This window comes from Mytilus californianus, unplaced genomic scaffold (genome assembly GCF_021869535.1).
Source record: "Mytilus californianus isolate M0D057914Y unplaced genomic scaffold, xbMytCali1.0.p SCAF_5, whole genome shotgun sequence".
Classification (NCBI taxonomy): Eukaryota; Metazoa; Mollusca; class Bivalvia; order Mytilida; family Mytilidae; genus Mytilus; species Mytilus californianus.
In genome coordinates this window covers 93939217-93959637 of record NW_026262701.1, presented here as the reverse complement: position 1 = coordinate 93959637, position 20421 = coordinate 93939217, and the positions used below count along the sequence as shown (strand labels likewise).

Below are 20421 nucleotides of genomic sequence, written 5' to 3'. Positions count from 1 at the left end.
CATGGTCTTAGTTTTATGGAATTACGCCCCTTTCAATATTCCTGATCCGCCCCTGGATATGGTAAAAAATCAAGTGCTGATAACAAATTAAAGATCCATGCAATTATTTTTTAAACCTCGTGGCATTTCCTACATTGTTGTATTTACGTTTCAGCTACATTTATATGTAAAGTGTATTCCATAATTTTGCTACAGGTCAAACGTTTACCTGTTGTGTAAGGAAAAATAATGGTCTATTTCACCTTACCGTATCTTTTCCCCAAAGGTTTTTTTTGTAAAATATTTCTATGATTTACATCTTTACGTCATTATGTGTACATATTGCATCAAAATTTAAATGTCCTTATGACCCGTTTTATCAAAATTATACTACGTCAACAAGGTTTCTTGGTAAGTTTTTATTTTGATATTATTTTATCCATTTTTTTACTAATTTATGACGGAGTTCAAAAGCAGATTTAGGGGCGTGTGGCGCCCCCTTATGGAGCTACATGTAAAGTTAATGCATATAATTTTTATAAGTCGTAGTCATAAACGTTGCCTTTTTGACGTCCTCCCCTTTTTCAAAATCCTAGATCCGCTTTTTAATTTTTGTTAAAACGCCGATAATGCAGTGTGGGTTTGGAAACTGCCAAACGACTCGAGGACATGCATTTTGTATCAGACTTCTAGGACTGCAATTATCTGGATTCATTGTCTGACTTCTTTAACACAAATTTATTATTCAACAGTAACCTTATAAATTTGCTTTAAAGTGACTTGTGACCTGAGGCAATTTTTAAACGCGGCCTTTCGACCAAAGGGCCCTACTGGGACCCCAATTAAGATGGACACAAATTCCCTCAGAGAACTATCATGAAAAAATAGATTGATTAACAGATAGTGCTTATCTTTAAGAAATTTTCCAACTCCTTAATAAATAAACAATTTATTGTTGATGGTAAAGTATTGAAAAATTTTGAACATTTTGGTAACAAAGTCAAAGAGAACAATTCTATCAGATTTACCGACTTCAATTGATTTGGCACTTCAAGTTATTTCATTTTCGACACTGCCAGAGGAGCATTATGCACACATTCTTTCGTTACTTGGTATGTTTGAAAACGGCCAAATTTAATTTGAAGCTTATGTGCAGTTATACTGGCGTACATGTTGATAGCGGTTTTCTAAAATCGAAGTAACCAAAGAAAGCCTGATTATTTTCACAACCAGAATGTTGTTGGAATTGATCAGTTAAATCGTAAAATGAATAATTTTAATTTCCCATAGGAAGCATTGCTTTTGCTTACACACCAGTGATAAGTGTATTTAATGTATTTTTTTGCTAGATATATTTACAAATTTATACTTTCCCAAATGTTTAAATTCTTGTTTGATTTAAAAAAAAACTTGAAATATAACTTTAAAACAAATAAAGCTCTGTAGCATACTGAACTCAGATATAATCTAGAGATGCACCTTTTAGCCGGCTGAATTCAATCGGAAGATGATCAGATCTATACTAGTATTTAACAGGCGATTTTACAATAGCACACTGCAAAGATGTCCTAGCTCTGATAATCATGATATCGAATTTTAACACTCTTGTTGTGTGGACAACAGACGAGAGATAGTATGTGATGTGGATAAGACTTATTCCTCTTTGTACATCTTTTCGGGACTGAATCCGGAATATATGTGTTAATAAATCATTACATATGTCCTATTTTAGCATGCATTTTGTGTCCGGGGAAACATGGACATTTGTATTAAATTAAGCCTTTAAACTGAATTACAATATTTATAATTTATTATTGTGTCCGTGTGTCCGGCTGTACAAAATGCATGCCAACTATTTTTTGCACCGGAACCTTACCACTAATGTAAATCATAATTATATTGTATCTTGGACTTCTGTCAGTGGCGGATCCAGAAATTTTCATAAGAGGGGGCCCGCTCCAGTCATGGTCCAGTGATTCCCTATATAATCAACCAAATTTTTCCACAAAAGAGGGGGCCCGGGCCCCCTGAAAAACCCTCTAAATCCGCTTCTGTCCGTATTTGTAACTTGATTATGTATGTTTGTGATAACTGTTTCGCACTGATAAACTGAATAAAAACTATTCAATATTTATTGCATGTCGAATGTGGGACATAATATATATCAATATTTATTCATATAATTGGCACTGGCTATGGTTACCCGAAAAAAGTAACAATAAGAAATATTTATTGTCTCTTCCGATACTAATTGGCGATATGTATTTCCGGAGAGGGACCCAATTTCATACGAAAATTGCAGGTAACAATAAAACTATTTGTAGTGTTACCTACAGTTATTGTTACCCGCAAAATTTAACGTTTGTAAATTACGTCTTTTTTGTGTGTAGCATCGGGATACTTATTGTCTTCGTGTCATTGCCCCATATACTTCGGTTTACATATTTGAAAAATAGTATATGAATAGAATATTATTAAATGATCATCGCAATGATAACTTTTTAAACATTTATACATAATAAAAGCTATTTATTTTGGTTGCACTTCCTGCACATCCAGTAGGTAGCCTACGGTGACGTTTTGCATGAATATTTCAATTCAGAATAAATTAAATCTTTTTTTTTTTTTGCTTTGGTCTGTGCTCCTATTTTACAAGAACTTCTTCTATATAATTGAACAAAATTTGCATCTTAGAATTGTTGAAGTTTATCATTAAAATTTTAAAAAGATATAAATTTTTCACTGCGGACCACAAATTTAACATCATCTTGCTAATAGTGAGTTTCTTTAATCGACCTCCTATGGCAAAAATAAACGTCATATTGGTCAATATATCTTATATAAGATTAATAATGTTAATGCTTAAGCCTGCTTTACATTATAATTTAATTGTTTAAATTTATCATTTCACAGACTGCTCACAAGGCAAACATTTTTTAGACCAGTGCACATGTAACAAAAAATTTGTTCCGGCGTGACATTTGTTCCACCGGAACAAATGTCATAGGAAATATGTTCCACCGGAATTTATATCACAGAAAATATGTTCCATCACTGTAAAATTTGTTCCGGAACTAATTTTTTTACCAAATGTGAAATAAGTTCCGGAACAAAAATTACAGCTCCATGAGTTTTGTTCCAATGTTAAAAGTTTTAAAAAAGTGAAATAATGGGGTACATTTGCAATTGAAGGCATGACTTTAACTATAGGATGAAGAAAAGAAAAAAAGGCATCGGAAATGTATCATAATTTGTTTTTATGTTTTATGTGGTATTCCTTCTTGCTTCCTGTTAACTGTCATGGGTGTTCTAGTCATTCATGTACTTATGTCATGGCACATGTACAGTTTCAAAAGAGTGTCTTTTGTTTCTTCATGGCTTTTAATATAATTGATCAGTCACTTTGTCCTTTTTAAATTAGTAAAAATGTTCATCTTTAACAATACTTTTTTATGCCCCATTTATGGGCATTATGTTTTCTGGTCTGTGCGTCCGTTCGTTCGTTTGTCCGTCTGTCTGTCCGTTCGTCCGTTCGTTCGTTCGTCCGTCTGTCCCGCTTCAAGTTAAAGTTTTTGGTCGAGGTAGTTTTTGATGAAGTTGAAGTCCAATCAACTTGAAACTTAGTACACATGTTCCCTATGATATGATCTTTCTAATTTTAATGCCAAATTAGAGTTTTTACCCCATTTCACGGTCCACTGAACATAGAAAATGATAGTGCGGATGGGGCTTCCGTGTACAATGGACACATTCTTGTTTTCTGAATGATTTTTCTTATTCTACTCTTTTCTGGTTCTTAAGTGTCATTTTGATATTTTATTAAACATTTGCTATACTTCACAGGATCCAAATTGGATTTTACACTTTTGATTTATTACATTATCAATATATAATACATGTTTTTATACAGTACTTGAATGATTACTTTAAACTCACTGGTGACAAATAATCAGTATATAAGATAACTTGTTTAACCAGTGGAACATATTTCACAAACAAGGAACTTATTTCACCAGCTGAGGAACAAATCTCACAATACCAACACTTATTTCACCAGGTAAGGAACAAATCTCACAAACCCGGAACTTATTTCACTAGGTAAGGAACACATTTAACCAAATCCAGAACTTATTTCACCAGGTAAAGTGTGGAACTTATTTTATAGAGATGGAACAAATTATATAGAAACTATCCGTGAAAAAAGTTCTCCCATAACATATTTCCTGTGATATTAGTTCCACTGGAACTTTTTTCACAGGAACAAATTTTGGCTCACAATACTTCGGTAGTTTTTGTCCGATGACCCCTCTACCTCGTATGAGTATGCATATTAGGTAAAACAAATTTTGGCTCACACATATGCCTGAATGATATTTTGCGGGTAACAATAACTGAAGGTATTACACAATGAAAAATATATTATTTTACCTGTAATTTCCGTATGAAAACGGGTCCGTCTCCGAAAATACATCTCAGCAATTAGTCTCGGAAATAACAATAATTATTTATTATTGTTTCTTTTTGCGGGTAATCGTAGCCAGTGCCATTATAATTTGACGTATACTATTCCAAGGCCGTATGAATATAAAAAGTCTGGTCTAAGTAAGTCCCCATGCTCAGTCTAAGATAACAGTATTTCAGGAAATGTATTCTTAGTTTTCACCTCTTTTTCAATAGCACAAATAAATGAAAAGCTTGTCAATGGTCGTAATATAAGAGATATTAAAATCTGTAGAGAAAGCTATTGTTCGATTGACAAGCGTACAAACTGTGAATAAATCTATGTACTGTAAACGTTTGAAATGACCATATATTTCAAGCATTTGTTTGACGTTGATTATTTTGGTTTTCCATCAGGAACAAAGGCATGAAAGACAGAAAAACCCACTTAAATTCCAATCTCTTGAACATCTTGAATATTAGATAGACGCATAATAAAGAAACTGTCCATATATAGCTCTCTAAGAGCTCATGTGGAATTGACATTAGGTATGAAAGAAATTGTATGTAGTGTACTCATTGATAATGTACGTAGTCTGGGAGAACATGTTTTATTTATTAGTTGTTATTGGCTTTGAACCAGCTTTCGGTAATTTGAAAACTCTTATATCCATATTGTGTGTCTTTGTCTTTATGTTAATTGTATTTGTGCGTTGTGTCAACCTAATGAATACACCTTATCGCCATTCCCGCTTGACCTGAGAATCTGTCCCGCTCGAACTTTTGACGTCATACAACAATCACTTTTCCATTGTGGCGTCAGATATTTTCTATTATGACCTCAAAATTTTACAGGAACTTGTGTGATGTCCAGTAATGGCGGACAAATAGCGATAAGGTGTATAGAGCCATTTCCAACTGATCTTATGTTGTTTCTTACACCACTCCATTATAAGTGGGAGGGTTAAGTGCTCACAAAAATGTCTATATAACCTCGTCACATTCTATATTTGCCTGTATTACAGTGGTTGTCTTTGGTTGATGTCTGTCATATTTGTTTTTTGTTTTTGTTTATTGTTTTGTCATAAATCAGGCTGTTTTTTCCATTTGAATTGTTTCACATTTTGTCAAACATGAGCCTTTAACAGTTGACCTACCGAATAAGACTTATTACCGGGTTTGTACTAACATGAGCAACACGACGGTAGCCACATGTGGAGCAGGATCTGCTCACCCTTCGGGAGCACCTGAGATCACCCCCAGTTTTTGGTGGGGTTTGTGTTGCTCAGTCTTTAGTTTTCTATGTTGTGTTTTGTGTACTTTTGTTTGTCTGTTTGTCTTTTTCTTTTTTAGCCATGGCTTAGTCTGTTTATTTTCGACTTATGAGTTTGAATGTCCCTTTGGTATCATGAGTTTGTGAATGTCCCTTTGGTATCTTTCGCCCCTCTTTGACTATATGACATGTGTTTTGCTCATTATTGATGACCTAAAGTTGCTTAAATCATAACATTTGGTCTTTTCAACTTGCGGGTAGTTGTCTCATTGGCAATAATACCACATCTTCATGATCTTGTTAATTAATATTACAGTTTAGTCCAAATGACCATGACATTTGCTTGGGGCAGTTTTTTTTTTCTCCATATTATCCTTCAAAGCAAAATTGAAATCGCTTCCCAAGGTGTATGGTTATTATGAAATAAACTCTCAACTTATATTAACCCAAATAACAATGCTAATTACACAAGCAAAAAAAGAACAAAAAAACTGTTTCACAAATACTTACACATCTTTTCACAGAAAAAACTCTAAATTTGATTGTACATAAATGTACTGTCAGATTATCAGAAATTATTGAAATACATATTAATACACATAACAAACAAATTGTAATGGAGATTTAGTCATCTGTATAGGACAATTTTTATGAATGAGTTCTACCTGTTGGCGGTTGACCAGAGGTTAATTGGCATAAATGATATTATTGTACAATCAGCTCTTTATACTGTGATGTACGTAGCATAAGCATTGTGCCATTGGAAATGTTTGTGAAAATACATGACTGTGATAATTGCCAAAAAAGGGATAACCAGTATCTATACACGAGATAAACAAAATACATGTGCATACAATTATTAAAATTTATATATAGGTCATGTAGGTAGATAAATGGGACAACTGTCAGTGAGATGCAATTTTTTTTCAAGGTATAAATAATCTCCCCTTATGCTTTTCCAAAAATTGTAAAAGTAATCTGTTTTTACAACCCCTGAAATTCTCAAGTTTTGGGAAAAAAACATGCCTCAAATATTTTATCTGGATTGCTTAGTATTTTTTATTTTTTAATGAGAGTTTAACCTTTAAAAATTTTATCTCAAGAACTAAACAAAGCATTCTAGCATTCTTAACTGTGAACAGATGATTTTCCTACTTTCAATGGAAAACATTTTTTTTTATTCCATTTTGAAACTCTTTTTAGGAAAAAATGAAAAACCTTGTATTTTATTTTTCGCGCCCCCCCTCCCACGAAAAAAAAAAATAGAAAAGGTTAATGACTGATGTCTTATACAATCATTGATAAAATATTGTATTTGTGTAAGGCTTATAATACTTGTTTGTCTTTTTGTTGTTTTTGTATCGCCTGCGATGAAAGTCACGGAAAGCGAGACATAGGGATTGCATTTCCGGCGATGCCGCAGTCAACAATTGTTAAGTTTTATGCTTAAGTTAGTTTGATAGGAACTACTTGTGATAGATCATTGATGTTTAATATAAAGTTGCATTACTGTCAGTACATATCAGTTTGATGACTATTTCAAGGCCCTGCCCCCTAGGTCATGGTCCAGCATCTTTGAATTAATAAGCAATTTTCAATGTTAAGTTTTCTGCTAAAGCTAGTTTGATAGGAAATACTTTTGATTTATGTGATAGATCAATGATATTTTGTACGAAGTTGCATTACTATCAGTTCATATCAGTTTGACCACTATTTCCAGGCCCTGCCCCCTAGGTCATGCTCCAGTGACTTTGAATTAATTAGCAATTTTCAATGTTAAGTTTTTTGCTTAAGTCAGTTTGATAATAACTACTTGTGATAGATCAATGATATTTTGTATGAAGCTGCATTACTATCAGTCCATATCAGTATGACAATTGTTTTTAGGCCCTGCCTACTAGATAATGGTCCAGCGACTGAAATAATAAATCATGTTGCTGTCCATCAGATTATCTTTTTCTGAATTTTATGCCAACAGGCAAGACATATCTCTGTGTAAACAGTTTATTGTCCCCTGCGCACAACGTGTTGCGAGGGACCTAGAAATACCGGCATCTGTCCATCTGTCCGGTCTCATTAGCACTCTCACATGTACAGTTCTTGCCTGATTTTTATGAAACTTACATCATAGGTTTATATCAGCAATGTCTTGGACGAGTTCAAAAATCAGTGCTGATCAATTATTTTTAAAAGAGTTATGCCCCTTGGAAACATTAATTATATGGAAAATTGCATCGTTAGCGCTCTCATGTGTACAATTCTTGCCAGATTTTTATGAAACTTATATCATTGGTTTATAACAGCAATGTCTTGGACAAATTCGAAAATCAGTGCTGATCAATTATTTTTAAAAGAGTTATGCCCCTTGGAAATATTGATTATATGGAAAATTGCAATATTAACGCTTTCATGTATACAATCCTCCCAGAATTTTATGAAACTTATGTCATAGGTTTATATTAGCAATGTCTTTGACGAATTCGAAAATCAGTGCCGATCAATTATTTTTAAAAGAGTTATGCCCTTTGGAAATATTGATTATATGGAAAATTGCAATATTAACGCTTTCATGTATACAATCCTCCCAGAATTTTATGAAACTTATGTCATAGGTTTATATTAGCAATGTCTTTGACGAATTCGAAAATCAGTGCCGATCAATTATTTTTAAAAGACTTATGCCCCTTGGAAATATTATTTAAATGGAAAATTGCCTTATTAGTGCTCTAATGTGTACAATTCTTGCCAGATTGTTATGAAATTTATATAATAGGTTTTATATCAGCAATGTTTTTGACGAGTTTGAAAATCAGTGCCGATCAATTATATTTAGAAAAGTTATGCCCCTCAGAAATATTGATTATATGGAAAATTGCATTGTTAGCACTCTCATGTGTACAATTCTTGCCAGATTTTCATGAAATTTATATTATAGGTTTATATCATCAATGTCTCAGACAAATTTGAAAATCAGTGCCGATCAATTATTTTTAAAAGAGTTATGTCCCTTGGAAATATTGATTATATGGAAAATTGCATTGTTAGCGCTCTCATGTATACAGAATTTTATGAAACTTACATTATTGGTTTATATCAGCAATGTCTTTGACACTTTCGAAAGTAAGAGCTGATAAAATATTTTTAACGAGTTATGCCCCTTGGAAAAATTATTTATAACGGAAATTGCATTGCATTTGTTATGAAGCCTCCATTTCTCGTAAGATATTTATAAATTGTTTTAAAGAACAAAAAAAAAATGTTTTTTTTTTAGTTATTGCCCTTATACCTTGGATAGATAAAAAAAAATGTGCAACGCAGGGGACATTCTTTTATTCTTTTGGCCATAGTGTTGTCTTTTTTTACTGGACCTATGGTTATTGATAGCCCCCGTTGGTGTCCTCTCTTTTTTTACTTCCATATATGCATAATTTTCTTGTTACTATTACCATATATACAATTATTTGAACAAATTTTAATTTTTGTTTCATTGTATTAGTTTTTACTGTGCAAATACTGCAAATCATACTTGTCTTTTTATATTTCAGCATGGAACCAGGAAAAATGCGTTACTTGGATACCTTGACAGATGGTTTGGAGAATTTACTATCAACAGGACAGCATTCTGATATAGAAGTGATTGTTGATGATCGGTCATTCCATTGTCATAAAGTTATTCTCAGTGCAATGTCACCATACTTTGAAGCCATGTTTTCCCATGACATGAGAGAAAATCGTGATGGAGTGGTCAAGTTATATGATATTGAAGCAGAAATTTTTGAAAAAATATTACAGTTCCTGTATACTGGCAAAGATGTTGTTTCAGAAGAAAATGCTGAGATGATATTCCGAGCTGCATCTTTGATGCAGATTCCATGCTTACAAGCTACTTGCGCAGACTTTTTGTTAACACAGGTCTCACCGGATAACTGTATTGGCATTTGGAAAATAGCTCAAGCTCACAATTGTGAAAAACTCAAACAAACATCCTTCATGTTTATTTTAGAAAACTTTCAAGTTATATCGACAACTGAAGATTTTCTGAATTTAGATCTGGACGAACTAGTAGGAATAATTAAATCAGATCATCTAATCACTCAATCGGAAGAACTTGTATGTGACATGGCTATGGAGTGGATCAACCATGATAAAGAATCTCGTCAACATTCCGCTGGAACAATTCTAGAAGTTCTCAGACTTCCTCTATTATCAGCAAACTATTTGTGCCATACTTTTGAGAGTAATCATTACCTACAAAATGATCCTGAGTGTAAAACTGTGATACAGGAAGCCATGAAGTACCATACTTGCCCTACTAAGCGTCAAGATTTTACCTCCCACAGGTCAACGCACAGATACAATAGTAAAACCAATGATTGTATTATTATTATTGGTGGATTGCTGTCCACTACACCAAGGTTAGTTGTGGTTTACTGTACTAATCAGTAATGTTAGCCCTACCAGGTACTGTACTCCATTTTCAATACCAAATTTAATGAATGCCTTTATAAGTTGATGATAGATAATTATCTTTCTATGTGTTTAAGATATTGTCATGAAATTTTTGATTGTCCTTTCTTTCAAAAAAATTATGCACCTTAAAAAAAGAAACCAGCAACTCCTGAGTTCTGTATATGGCCTATGTAGGACTCTAATCCTTCCCTACTAGGTTGTTTTGCTGGATGGAGCAGGCAAAATATATTTCTATTCTAAGGATCCACTATCATTTCAGGTCCTATAAATTCATATAACATGTCCTTGTCCTGAATATGCAAAAATGTCTTTCAATCAGATGATGCATGTTTCAGCAATATTTTATTCTGTTTGTATCAATAACATTAATGGTACCAATTTTTCTGCACCAGATGCGCATTTCGACAATAAATGTCTCTACAGTGATGCTCAAGGCCAAAATATTGGAAAAACAAAATCTTATACAAACAATGAAGAACTGATCAACCAAAAAGGACCAAAAGTATAGCGAAATAAAAATTTAAATGAATTAGATTATTAAAAAAAAATTCACATTGTAATCTATTATTTATCTTATTTCCATCTCTAGATACCAGACAACAAAGGAGGTATTATGTTACAGTTTTCAACAGGAGAAATGGTTTAACCTGCCATCTCTGCCTTATGATCCAGGTTATGAGTTTGCTACATGTACATATGGTAGCAGTATATTTGTATCAGGTGGGTGGCTGAAACTTCAAGGACTAGCCGAATACAAGACACACAAGAACAAATGGAAGGTGTGTCCTCAGATGACCAATGGTAGATGTGGTCATGTGATGGTGTCAGTAAACAACTCTATCTTTGTTCTGGGTGGACGGGACGGGGTCATACCTGCCATGACAAACATAGAAGAATACAACCTGCTGACTAACAAGTGGACAACAGTGGGTGATCTCCCCTTAGGTGTGAGGTCAACATCTGCTGCAGCCATTGGAGAAAAGATATATGTTTTTGGTGGAATTATAGAGTCAGATAAAGACACAATGTCAGTGCAATGTTTTGACACACGACACCATACTGTTACAGTTTGTGGAGATTTGCCATTTTCTTGCAGATTGACCAGAACTTTTGCATTGGACACTGCAGTGTATGTAATGGCTCCTGATGGGAGAGTGATACAGTTTTGTGATTCATCATTGAACATCATAACCAAGTTTCAAGCAAGAAGATTAAGGACAAGTTCAAGTGGATCAGACAGTAATGTAATTGAACCACCCAATGCACCAACCACCTGCCATGGGAAGCTTGTTTGTAAGTTACCAAACTTTAGTCAACATCATTTTGAAGTTGTGCAGTATCGTGGGCACATCTTACTAGTGGGTGGTAAGACACCAGACAACACAATACTCAAAAATATCATGGTTGCTGATATTCATGACAAAGGTGATACAAATGATCTATTTAATGACCTTGAAATGCCCTCTGCACGTTGGTGTTTTGGATGCATTAGGGCTGTTATAAACAAGGATTTTCTCAACAATGAGCTTTATGTATGAAATTTACTTAGAGAAATTGATGTTGTTTTTGTCTAACTTATATATTTTGTAACCAAATATCTTCTCTGGTTTCAGATTTTGTCACATGGTGATATCATAAAAAGTGAATATTACTGGTTCAAACATACAAAGAAAACACAACAATTTTGTATATGCATTGACATGTGTCAAATCAATTTCAGAACATTTTGAAAGCTGTTAATGAATGCAATATACAAAATAAATCAGACATGTGTCAGACGAATTTTGAATATTGTATTTATCATGTTTATATAAAAAATATTAACAAGCACATTAAATTTAATGAAATTATGTGTTTTTATGCATAATTTTTTACATTTAAATGCAAGCTTGTGGACAGAATGATATTTTTTTAAATGCATAAAGTCGTGTATGTGAAATGGCAACATTTTTGTCAGAGGTGAGACATTTGGTTGGCTTTATTTATTTGTTTTGTTATTTTATGTTTGTGTTTTTATTTTTATATATATGTATTAACAGCTTATTGGACTCAAAATTGTAGCAAGTAGAAATAATTTTGAGTCTGGCCATATGTTAAAAATTTTGTTAGTACACAATAATGTCTTTCATTTATTTTGTATAGTCAGGTTATATATATGTATTTACAGTGATATGTAGTTGTATATTTTTTTTAACGGTATTTATTTGTTATGTATTTAAGTGCCAGTCTTTGTAAGAATCAGGCAATATTGAAAAAAATTAAAACATGGCAGAAAAAACCCACCGACCTAACCATCCTATTTTGAAAATACCCTCATCCTGAGTTAGAAATGGTAGGTCTTTCATTTCTTCATGTCTGGTAATTTGAAAAATCTGTAGGTAACTTTTGGTTAGAATGATAACAAATTACGGAGTAAGCTCCACTTTATTGTTAATTTCTAGTGCATTTTAACCAAATTATATCTTGAATTACCAGAACAGGAAAAGGAAACGAATGTTATATTCGTTCACCATTATACATTTTGAACATATTTTAATGTTAACTTGAGTGGGTTTTTGTTTGTCATGTTTTCACCACTGCCTGATTCTTAGGCAGATTGGCACTTAAAGTTTACATGAAAGTTTGTGCTTAGAAAATGATGAGTCCTTTAAAACTGTTTAATCATATGGCTGTTTGCTTGGTAGTGTTTCCCTTGGCTTTTTGACATTGTGATATCACAGAACTAAATTTCTTAACCAAAGTGCAATATATATTACTGGGGGAGTAAAGCTGGGAAGTGCTAAAAATTTCAGCTGAATTCATCCATAACCTTGGGATTTATTATTTCAATTACACAAGTATATTTTTATTGTTTAAGTGAAAATGCTGATCACCCTCAGTTCTACAAAATGATATTGAGAGAAAACTGTTGAGTATAAATAAAATTTTTAAGCAGCAAAATTAGAGAGTTTCAGGGAATGTTCATGATTGAGATGTTTTTGGTTATACATTATATATGATAGAGATGTACTTTACAGAAGGATTTCACAATGAAAAAAAAGGGTATCAAATTACCCGTATTGGATCACCATTCTTATTCTTTCAGATTTTAAGATGCTTTATACCTAAAAAGCACTGAACATATATTTTGGAGGATTTTTTTGTTGGTGATTTTTTTATAATGTGCATGTTCCCATTCAATCACTTTCGACTTACTGATTCGAAGTCTTTTTCGTGTTCTGTACTTTGAATAAATGGGATTATAAATGCACAATAACCCACAATTTACATTAGTTTAATAGTAACATGCAAGATAACTGTCAGTCTTGACTTATTTCATAAAATCAGAAACTTACTTTGTACATTTTTCACTTAGCATCTTTTTATATTTCAAATGTATTTTCTTATTTTTTAATTAAGTACATTTGTGCTAATGTTGACCATATAGATATTTTCTTTTTCACTTGAAATGAATGAGTCATATGTGAACAAAGTATTTATGAGAAATATCTTTATAACAAGGTTAGAGATGTTTATAATGGTTGGGTTAGTGGGCCACTGCAGTGGAGTCATCACATACAATTTATATTTTTTTGCTTTCTTAAAGCTTAGTTTTCATGAAGTGCAATTTTTTTCCCATTATTGACCATTTTATGAAGGTTTAAAGGTATCACTAGTAGTCAAATGTTCTTTTGAATTTAAAAAAAAACTTTGATGAACATTTGGTGGTCTAAATTAAAATTGATAGAAATATTGTATAATTTGACAAAATGTAGTTTTTAATTATCATGATTGTAAACGATATATGATAAGAGTGTTGGTCACAGGGCTTTTTCAAGCTACAGGTTGTGCAAAATTGCCAGATTTTGTATAGATTATAGAATAGAAAACCCAGTTTTGTGTGATAAAAAGAAAACTGAAAGATTGAATTTTAAGATAAAATTTGAGACAATAACTCTTATAATGATCTTTTAGAAAAAAATAGAAAAATTGAGGTCACAGGACTAGTTTTCTTTCTACAAAACAAAATAGGTAAATTCATTACTCATTCTTTTATTCCTTTATAAAGTTTAGATTATCTGAGTTATCGGTCGACCCTATATCTGTATCACTCTGCTCAGCTCTTAATAAAATTGCATATCACAGCTTTGTGACTTAAAATACGTTGACCCGGCCTTAATAACTTTGACCCAGACTTATCACCGACGTCATAATGTATGAACCGACGTTGATAAGTTTGACCCGAACTTATCATGTCATCTACCGGTTTGCTGGTGAAACAAAGAAAACACTTGTTTCTATCATGCAAAATACACAAATATAACCTGATAAATCGATTATCTGGTTGTAAGCATGTTGATTTTGTAAAATATCACCTGCTCGACACAATATGAAGCCTTTTTTATCTCGTTCGCTGCGCTCACTCGACAAAAAGCTTCATATTGCAACTCGCAGCTGATATTTTACGATATCAATATGCAAATTAGTTGAAAAAACATAATTTCCTTCATTAGGTTGAAAATGTTTACAAATGAATTACATTCTTCACTTGAAATTTAAACATTTCATTTAAGATCCAGACTGATTGTTTTCTGTAATTTTACAATCCAAGATGGAGGAGGACACCCGACCTACCTTTGTTTTTGCATGGACTGTTAATGTTTAATGTGTAATGTATAGATACCCATCTCTATATACATATGGCACAAGGTTAACACTCAATTATGTAAGCCTTATATTTGAAAACCATTGTTTGTCCATTGTTATACTGTATTCAGTCTGTTTTATCATAACTTATCTTCAGGTCTGTTTTTAATGGCTTATGTTAATTTACTGTATGGAATCCTGTACTTAAGTTTAGGTTAGCTTGCAAGTAGATTTTGAGAGTTAGGTAAATTAAGGTATTTTATTATTATGGGAATAGGTAGGACGTGGGTCTCATTTGGGGTGTCAGCATGATGTGGGATTGGCCGATTTTTTGTAAGCATGACACGAAAATTAAATTATTTTACATGAAAAAGGGAAACAAAGTCGGGCAGATACGTGAAATTGCAAGCGCTATTATCATAATGATAAGCTGGATACGGGGTTCTGACAAAACAATAAGCATAAGTTAGAATTTTGCAACTACAATTTTTTACTAATTATTTCATACAAAAACAGATTTTTTCGAACAATTATTTTGAAGGCATCAGGCTTATAATTTTGTACACCAGACGCATGTTTCATCTACAAAAGATGCATCAGTGATGCTAGAAACAAAAAAGTTAAAAGGCAAAATAAAGTGAAGTTTAATGTATAAATTTGTTGATTTTGCCATAATTTTATTTTCAGTAGTTTTTGTTTTCTCATGATGTGAATATGAATTTGTTTTTATATTTAAATTTGGTTGAAACATATAGCCATTTTTCAGGGGGAAAAAACCTTTCGCTTGTTTATAAATATCATCATAAAATTGAAACACTTTACAATATAAATATAACCAAATAAAAAAGTACACCTGTGACAAGTCTGATACTTAAATGATCCAACAATATTTTTTGGAAAAATTGTAGTTTTAATGGAAAAATATATCAAAAAATTGTAGGTGATGAATATTAAAATATTTATTGCATAACGCTGTGCATGTATTATAATGTTAATTATCACGAACTCAAAGGGATTGTATTGTAAAAATCATTGGTTTGTTATTTGGGTCTGTAACTCTTATTTTGTTAATATATATTTAGAGTGATCACATTCACCAGCTATCATCAAAAAGTAATTTTTATCTATAAAAACTCTGACTCTATTACGAAAACTTAATTGTTGTTTTCTTGCTTGTATTTGTAAATCATAGTTACAATTGTTATTAAGTTACATATCAGGGTGTAATATATTCCTAATTGTTAACAATTTTTTTTTTTGTCTATGGCTATTGACTTTGAAGTATAACTACAATCACTATTCTAAATATTTAAAACTTTGTTGTATCCAAATGTTATCGTAAAACCACATTAAAAGTGCCATACTAGTCACAAAGAATGTTTGTTAGTGTGTGTCACTGAAGACTTCTATTCCTAAATGTTGTTTATTATTTTTACTTGTCCCACCTGTTGATAAAATTAATGTTTTTTGGGCTAAGAAAATTTATGAGGACATTGTGATTAAGAATATTATAGAATGATTCATTTATATATATATATATATATATATATATATATATATATATATAAATGTCTAAATTGAAAACAACGTTCAAACCTATGATTGTGTTGGATAAAAACCGCAATTTTTATACGTGTGAATGTAAAACAAATTTCTTGGTAGAGGGGTCTAAATACAGCACAAACAACAATTTCCAAAAGACCAAAAAAAGTGAAAAAGTCTTTTTTAACAAACGCATTTGACTAACAGGTCGAACAACTGATGTTCTTAAACCCTGCTGACTGCCATTGGTGATTGCCAAATAAATTGTTCACCAGATCTAACAAAATGGATCTTAATATTAATTTAATACCAAAATAATATATATATTAATAATTTTTTACTTTAAAGATGATTTCATTTCAGCATTGAACATTCCTATACATTTTTTTAGAGATAAGTTAATTAAAAATAATTTAAAGCCAAATAACAAAGTATTTTTTTGATATTTTTCTGTTCAAGATCATCCTTAGTTTCGCAGCAACCTAAAACTTTTGGTCAAAATTCAGAAAAGCACTATGAAAGTCAAAATGTCTGCATATATTTTGTCTATAAACATTGCATATGGAAATTGCTCAAAAAGTTTATTCAATATACTGACCTCAATTTTTATACGACCGCAAAAAAATTTTGGGGTCGTATATTGCGATCACGTCATCGTCGTCGGAAGACATTTGGTTTCTGGACAATAACTTTAGTTAAAATGTATGGATCTCTATGAAATTTAATCAAAAGGTTCAATACCACAAAAGGAAGGTTGGGATTGTTTTTGGGGGTGATGGTCCTAACCCTTTAGGAATTAGGGGCCAAAAAGGGGCCCAAAACAAGCATTTTTTCTAGTTTCAGGACTATGACTTGTGAATAAGTATTTTGGTTGATCTGAAATTGTACCACAAGGTTCAATACCACAAGTAGAAGGTTGGGATTCATTTTGGGGGTAATTGCCCAAACCGTTCAGTAATTAGGGGCCAAAAAGGGTCTAAAACAAGCATTTTCTAGTTTTCAGACAACTTGTGTTTAAGTGTCCTTTAAAATTGTGTTTAATGTCTCTTAAATTGAACCACATTTTACAAAAAGAACATTTCTTCAAATGTTATTTTTTTTGGAAAAGGTGGGGGGGGGGGGGGGCAAATTTTTTTTCCACAAAATTTAAGAAATTAAAAAGAAAATTTCTTCAAATAATTTTTTTGGAAAAGGGGGGGGGGGGGGGGGGGGGTTTAAAAAAAAAATTTCTGGGATGGGGTCAATTTTTTTTCCTCAAGATTTAAGAAATTGTCAATTTTCCAAAGAAAAATTGGGGGTCACAATTTATTTTGCTAATTCTTTGTATATAGTCTGAAAACAGATTTACTAAGTATTGCGCAACAGCACAGTGTATTGCACAAAATCTTCAATTGAATATAAATTCAAATCAAATAACCAATTTCAAGTTCTTTGACTACTGTACATTTATTCTGTGTCAGAAACCTATAATGTGTCAAATTTTTAATTACAATCCCAATTCAGACCTGTATCAAGCTTGACCTGTATGAAATATTCCACACAGAATGTAAACGGAATATAGTAGGAATATTGCATTGAATTCCTACCAGAAAAGAGTGATATTCTAGTCAGACAGTAGTAGGAATCCACACGGAAAATAGCTGAAATATTTAAATTGGCAGGAATTTCATAGTAGGAATATTGTATATTCCTACCAGGAATTTTTAATTAGCAGGAATAATTTGGCGGGAAAATAAAATTCCTACTAGAAAACCTGGCAGGAATTTTTCAAAATTCCACATAGAAAAAATGTTTTCTAGTAGGAATCTAAAAATATACAAAATGTAAGTGTATATTCACAAATACACAACTGGGTCAATCATTTAAGTTTGAATCTCAACAACAAAAAACAAAGGAAATGCATGGAATATATTCATTTAAAAAAAGTTGACTTTTGAAATGTACGAGGAAGCTGTGATATATCCAAACATATATGTAGATGGGCAAAAATGTTGATTCTAAGATGAAATTAAAGAGTTATGAAAAATTAATAAGTAAAATTATGCACTATTGTTGAATTAACTAATTACTAAATATATTGGCAAACAGATCAACAATTTCATCTTAAAAGTATAAAATTTACCTTCAATCTACATGAGCCATATTTTCTCATATTTCAATATTGTAGTTGTTTAACCCTTGCAGCATATTGTGTTCCAACACAACTTTTCATTCTTCTACCCTAAAGCTTTTGAATTTGTGAACTGGAACTTGTTTGCATTTAACACAGCAAAATTTGTGTCATTAGCAAACAAGAATCCAGTTTAAGATAATTAAAAAGATTCCATGACTTTTGTATAAAGATTTTCTAGTAACTTTAAATTAATTCTGGTAGGAATCTTGTAGAAGGAAAATGAATAATCTTATCGTATTTTCTGTCCAAATTCCCACTTAAGATTTTCAAAACAGAAAAAAATCCGTACAGACTTTTAAAATTCCAGCTAGATGGTAGGATTTTGCAAGTGGAGAAAATAAAAAATCCAGTCAGAATTTTGTTCATTTTCCATGTCCACCTACTTTCTATATAGAATCTTTGATTCTAGGTGGATTCCTACTACATTCCTACTAGTGTTTAGGTGGAATCCTACTACTTATTTCGTACGGGGAATATTGTGTCCTTTTTTGCCCCAACTGATCAGGGTTGGACCTCTGCGGTCGTATCCAGCTGCGCTCGGCAAAGCAGTTTATTCTCATTCTGCAACATGAAGCTGGTAAATATATGATAAAGATTTTTTTCCTAAACTGTGTAATTTGCAGTCATTAAAACCTTGTGTAAATTTCTTAAGGATTTATAAGGCAACACAAACCTTAAACCTTTCTTTAAGGATAACAAATGAAATAAACGTCAAGCAAATTTCATCTAGACATCATTTTTAGTTTGTTGTTTTATTTGAAGAGAAAATTTTCAAAGCATGGCACCATAAATTTTTGCAGCATTTTACTTACACAAGTTAAGAAACATAAACTTGTACTTTACATATATTCATAATCTTGAATTCCTACAGCTTCACACACAGACAATGTTTGTTTTTATATATGCTTATGTTACAATATTATTGTTATCATTTCTTTAGATTATCATATTTGGTTTGTAGAAGGTCTTTCATTACAAGTGCAATTTTTAGTAGAACTAGAGGTACTATAAATTCAGAAATTGTTGCATGCATTTATTATTGCGATTTTTAAAGAATGTACAAAAATGTGAGATTTATTATTGTGATTTTAGATAAACCTGCATAGAGATATATGTATCAGATATAAGAATGCGAGTTCTTATTACTGTGATTCCCACCCAGTCGCATTACTAGTATTCGCATTAATAAAAACCTTGCAATAATTTCTGAATTTACTGTAGTTTTATAGAATTATGGGATGTTATAAATTTAATGTTAAATGATGTTATTCTGTCATTTACTTGAAGATGTACATGTAGATATCTAATTATAGTTTTCAGAAAAAAGAAAAAAAAGTCCATTTAATCTACAACAGATAGATAACTAGGCTTTTCATATTGTGTTAGGAGGTCAATAGCCAAGTTTAGAATATCAAAAATAGAAAAGAAGGCGGGACAATTAGAACCATTTATTATTATTTGGCCCCTAAATGTTATACAAATATCTAAATATTAAGTTAAATTTATTGCCAAAACATCTTTATTTTTTTTAAACAAAAGGAAATAACAGATAAACCATTTCTGTCTCTTGACAAGAGAAAAAGGCTTACTTATTTCTGTATTTATTTTTATCTGACCATGTTTTGAAAATAGCATGCTTAGTTTTATGTTTATTTACTGATAGTGTTTTGAGAATTCTTTTACTCTTTCTATTTCTGCAAAACCTAATATTAAGTATCATTTGGTACATAACTTTTACAATTTCATTTTACTGGATTATGATGTATTACAAATAAAAGAGATGTAAAGTGATGTTAGTTGTATTAAGATCTACAAATAAATGTTATTTTTGTTTGTTGTTTTATTGTCTCGCCTTGACGGAGTCAAAAAGCAAGACATAGGTATGCTGTTTCCGGTGTCGGCGGCTGCGTCAACAATG

At 31.8% G+C, this 20421-nt stretch overlaps 1 protein-coding gene across 1 annotated transcript; it reads left to right on the top strand.

Annotated features, from left to right (window-relative positions):
* The first annotated feature begins 4824 nt into the window (after positions 1 to 4824).
* On the top strand, positions 4825 to 15555 carry LOC127700250 (kelch-like protein 24). The gene is made up of 3 exons (XM_052203672.1): positions 4825 to 4968; positions 9238 to 10107; positions 10752 to 15555. The coding sequence occupies exons 2-3, from the start codon at positions 9239 to 9241 to the stop codon at positions 11698 to 11700; spliced, it is 1818 nt and encodes a 605-aa protein (XP_052059632.1). The 5' UTR covers positions 4825 to 4968; position 9238; the 3' UTR covers positions 11701 to 15555.
* Positions 15556 to 20421: the final 4866 nt, after the last annotated feature.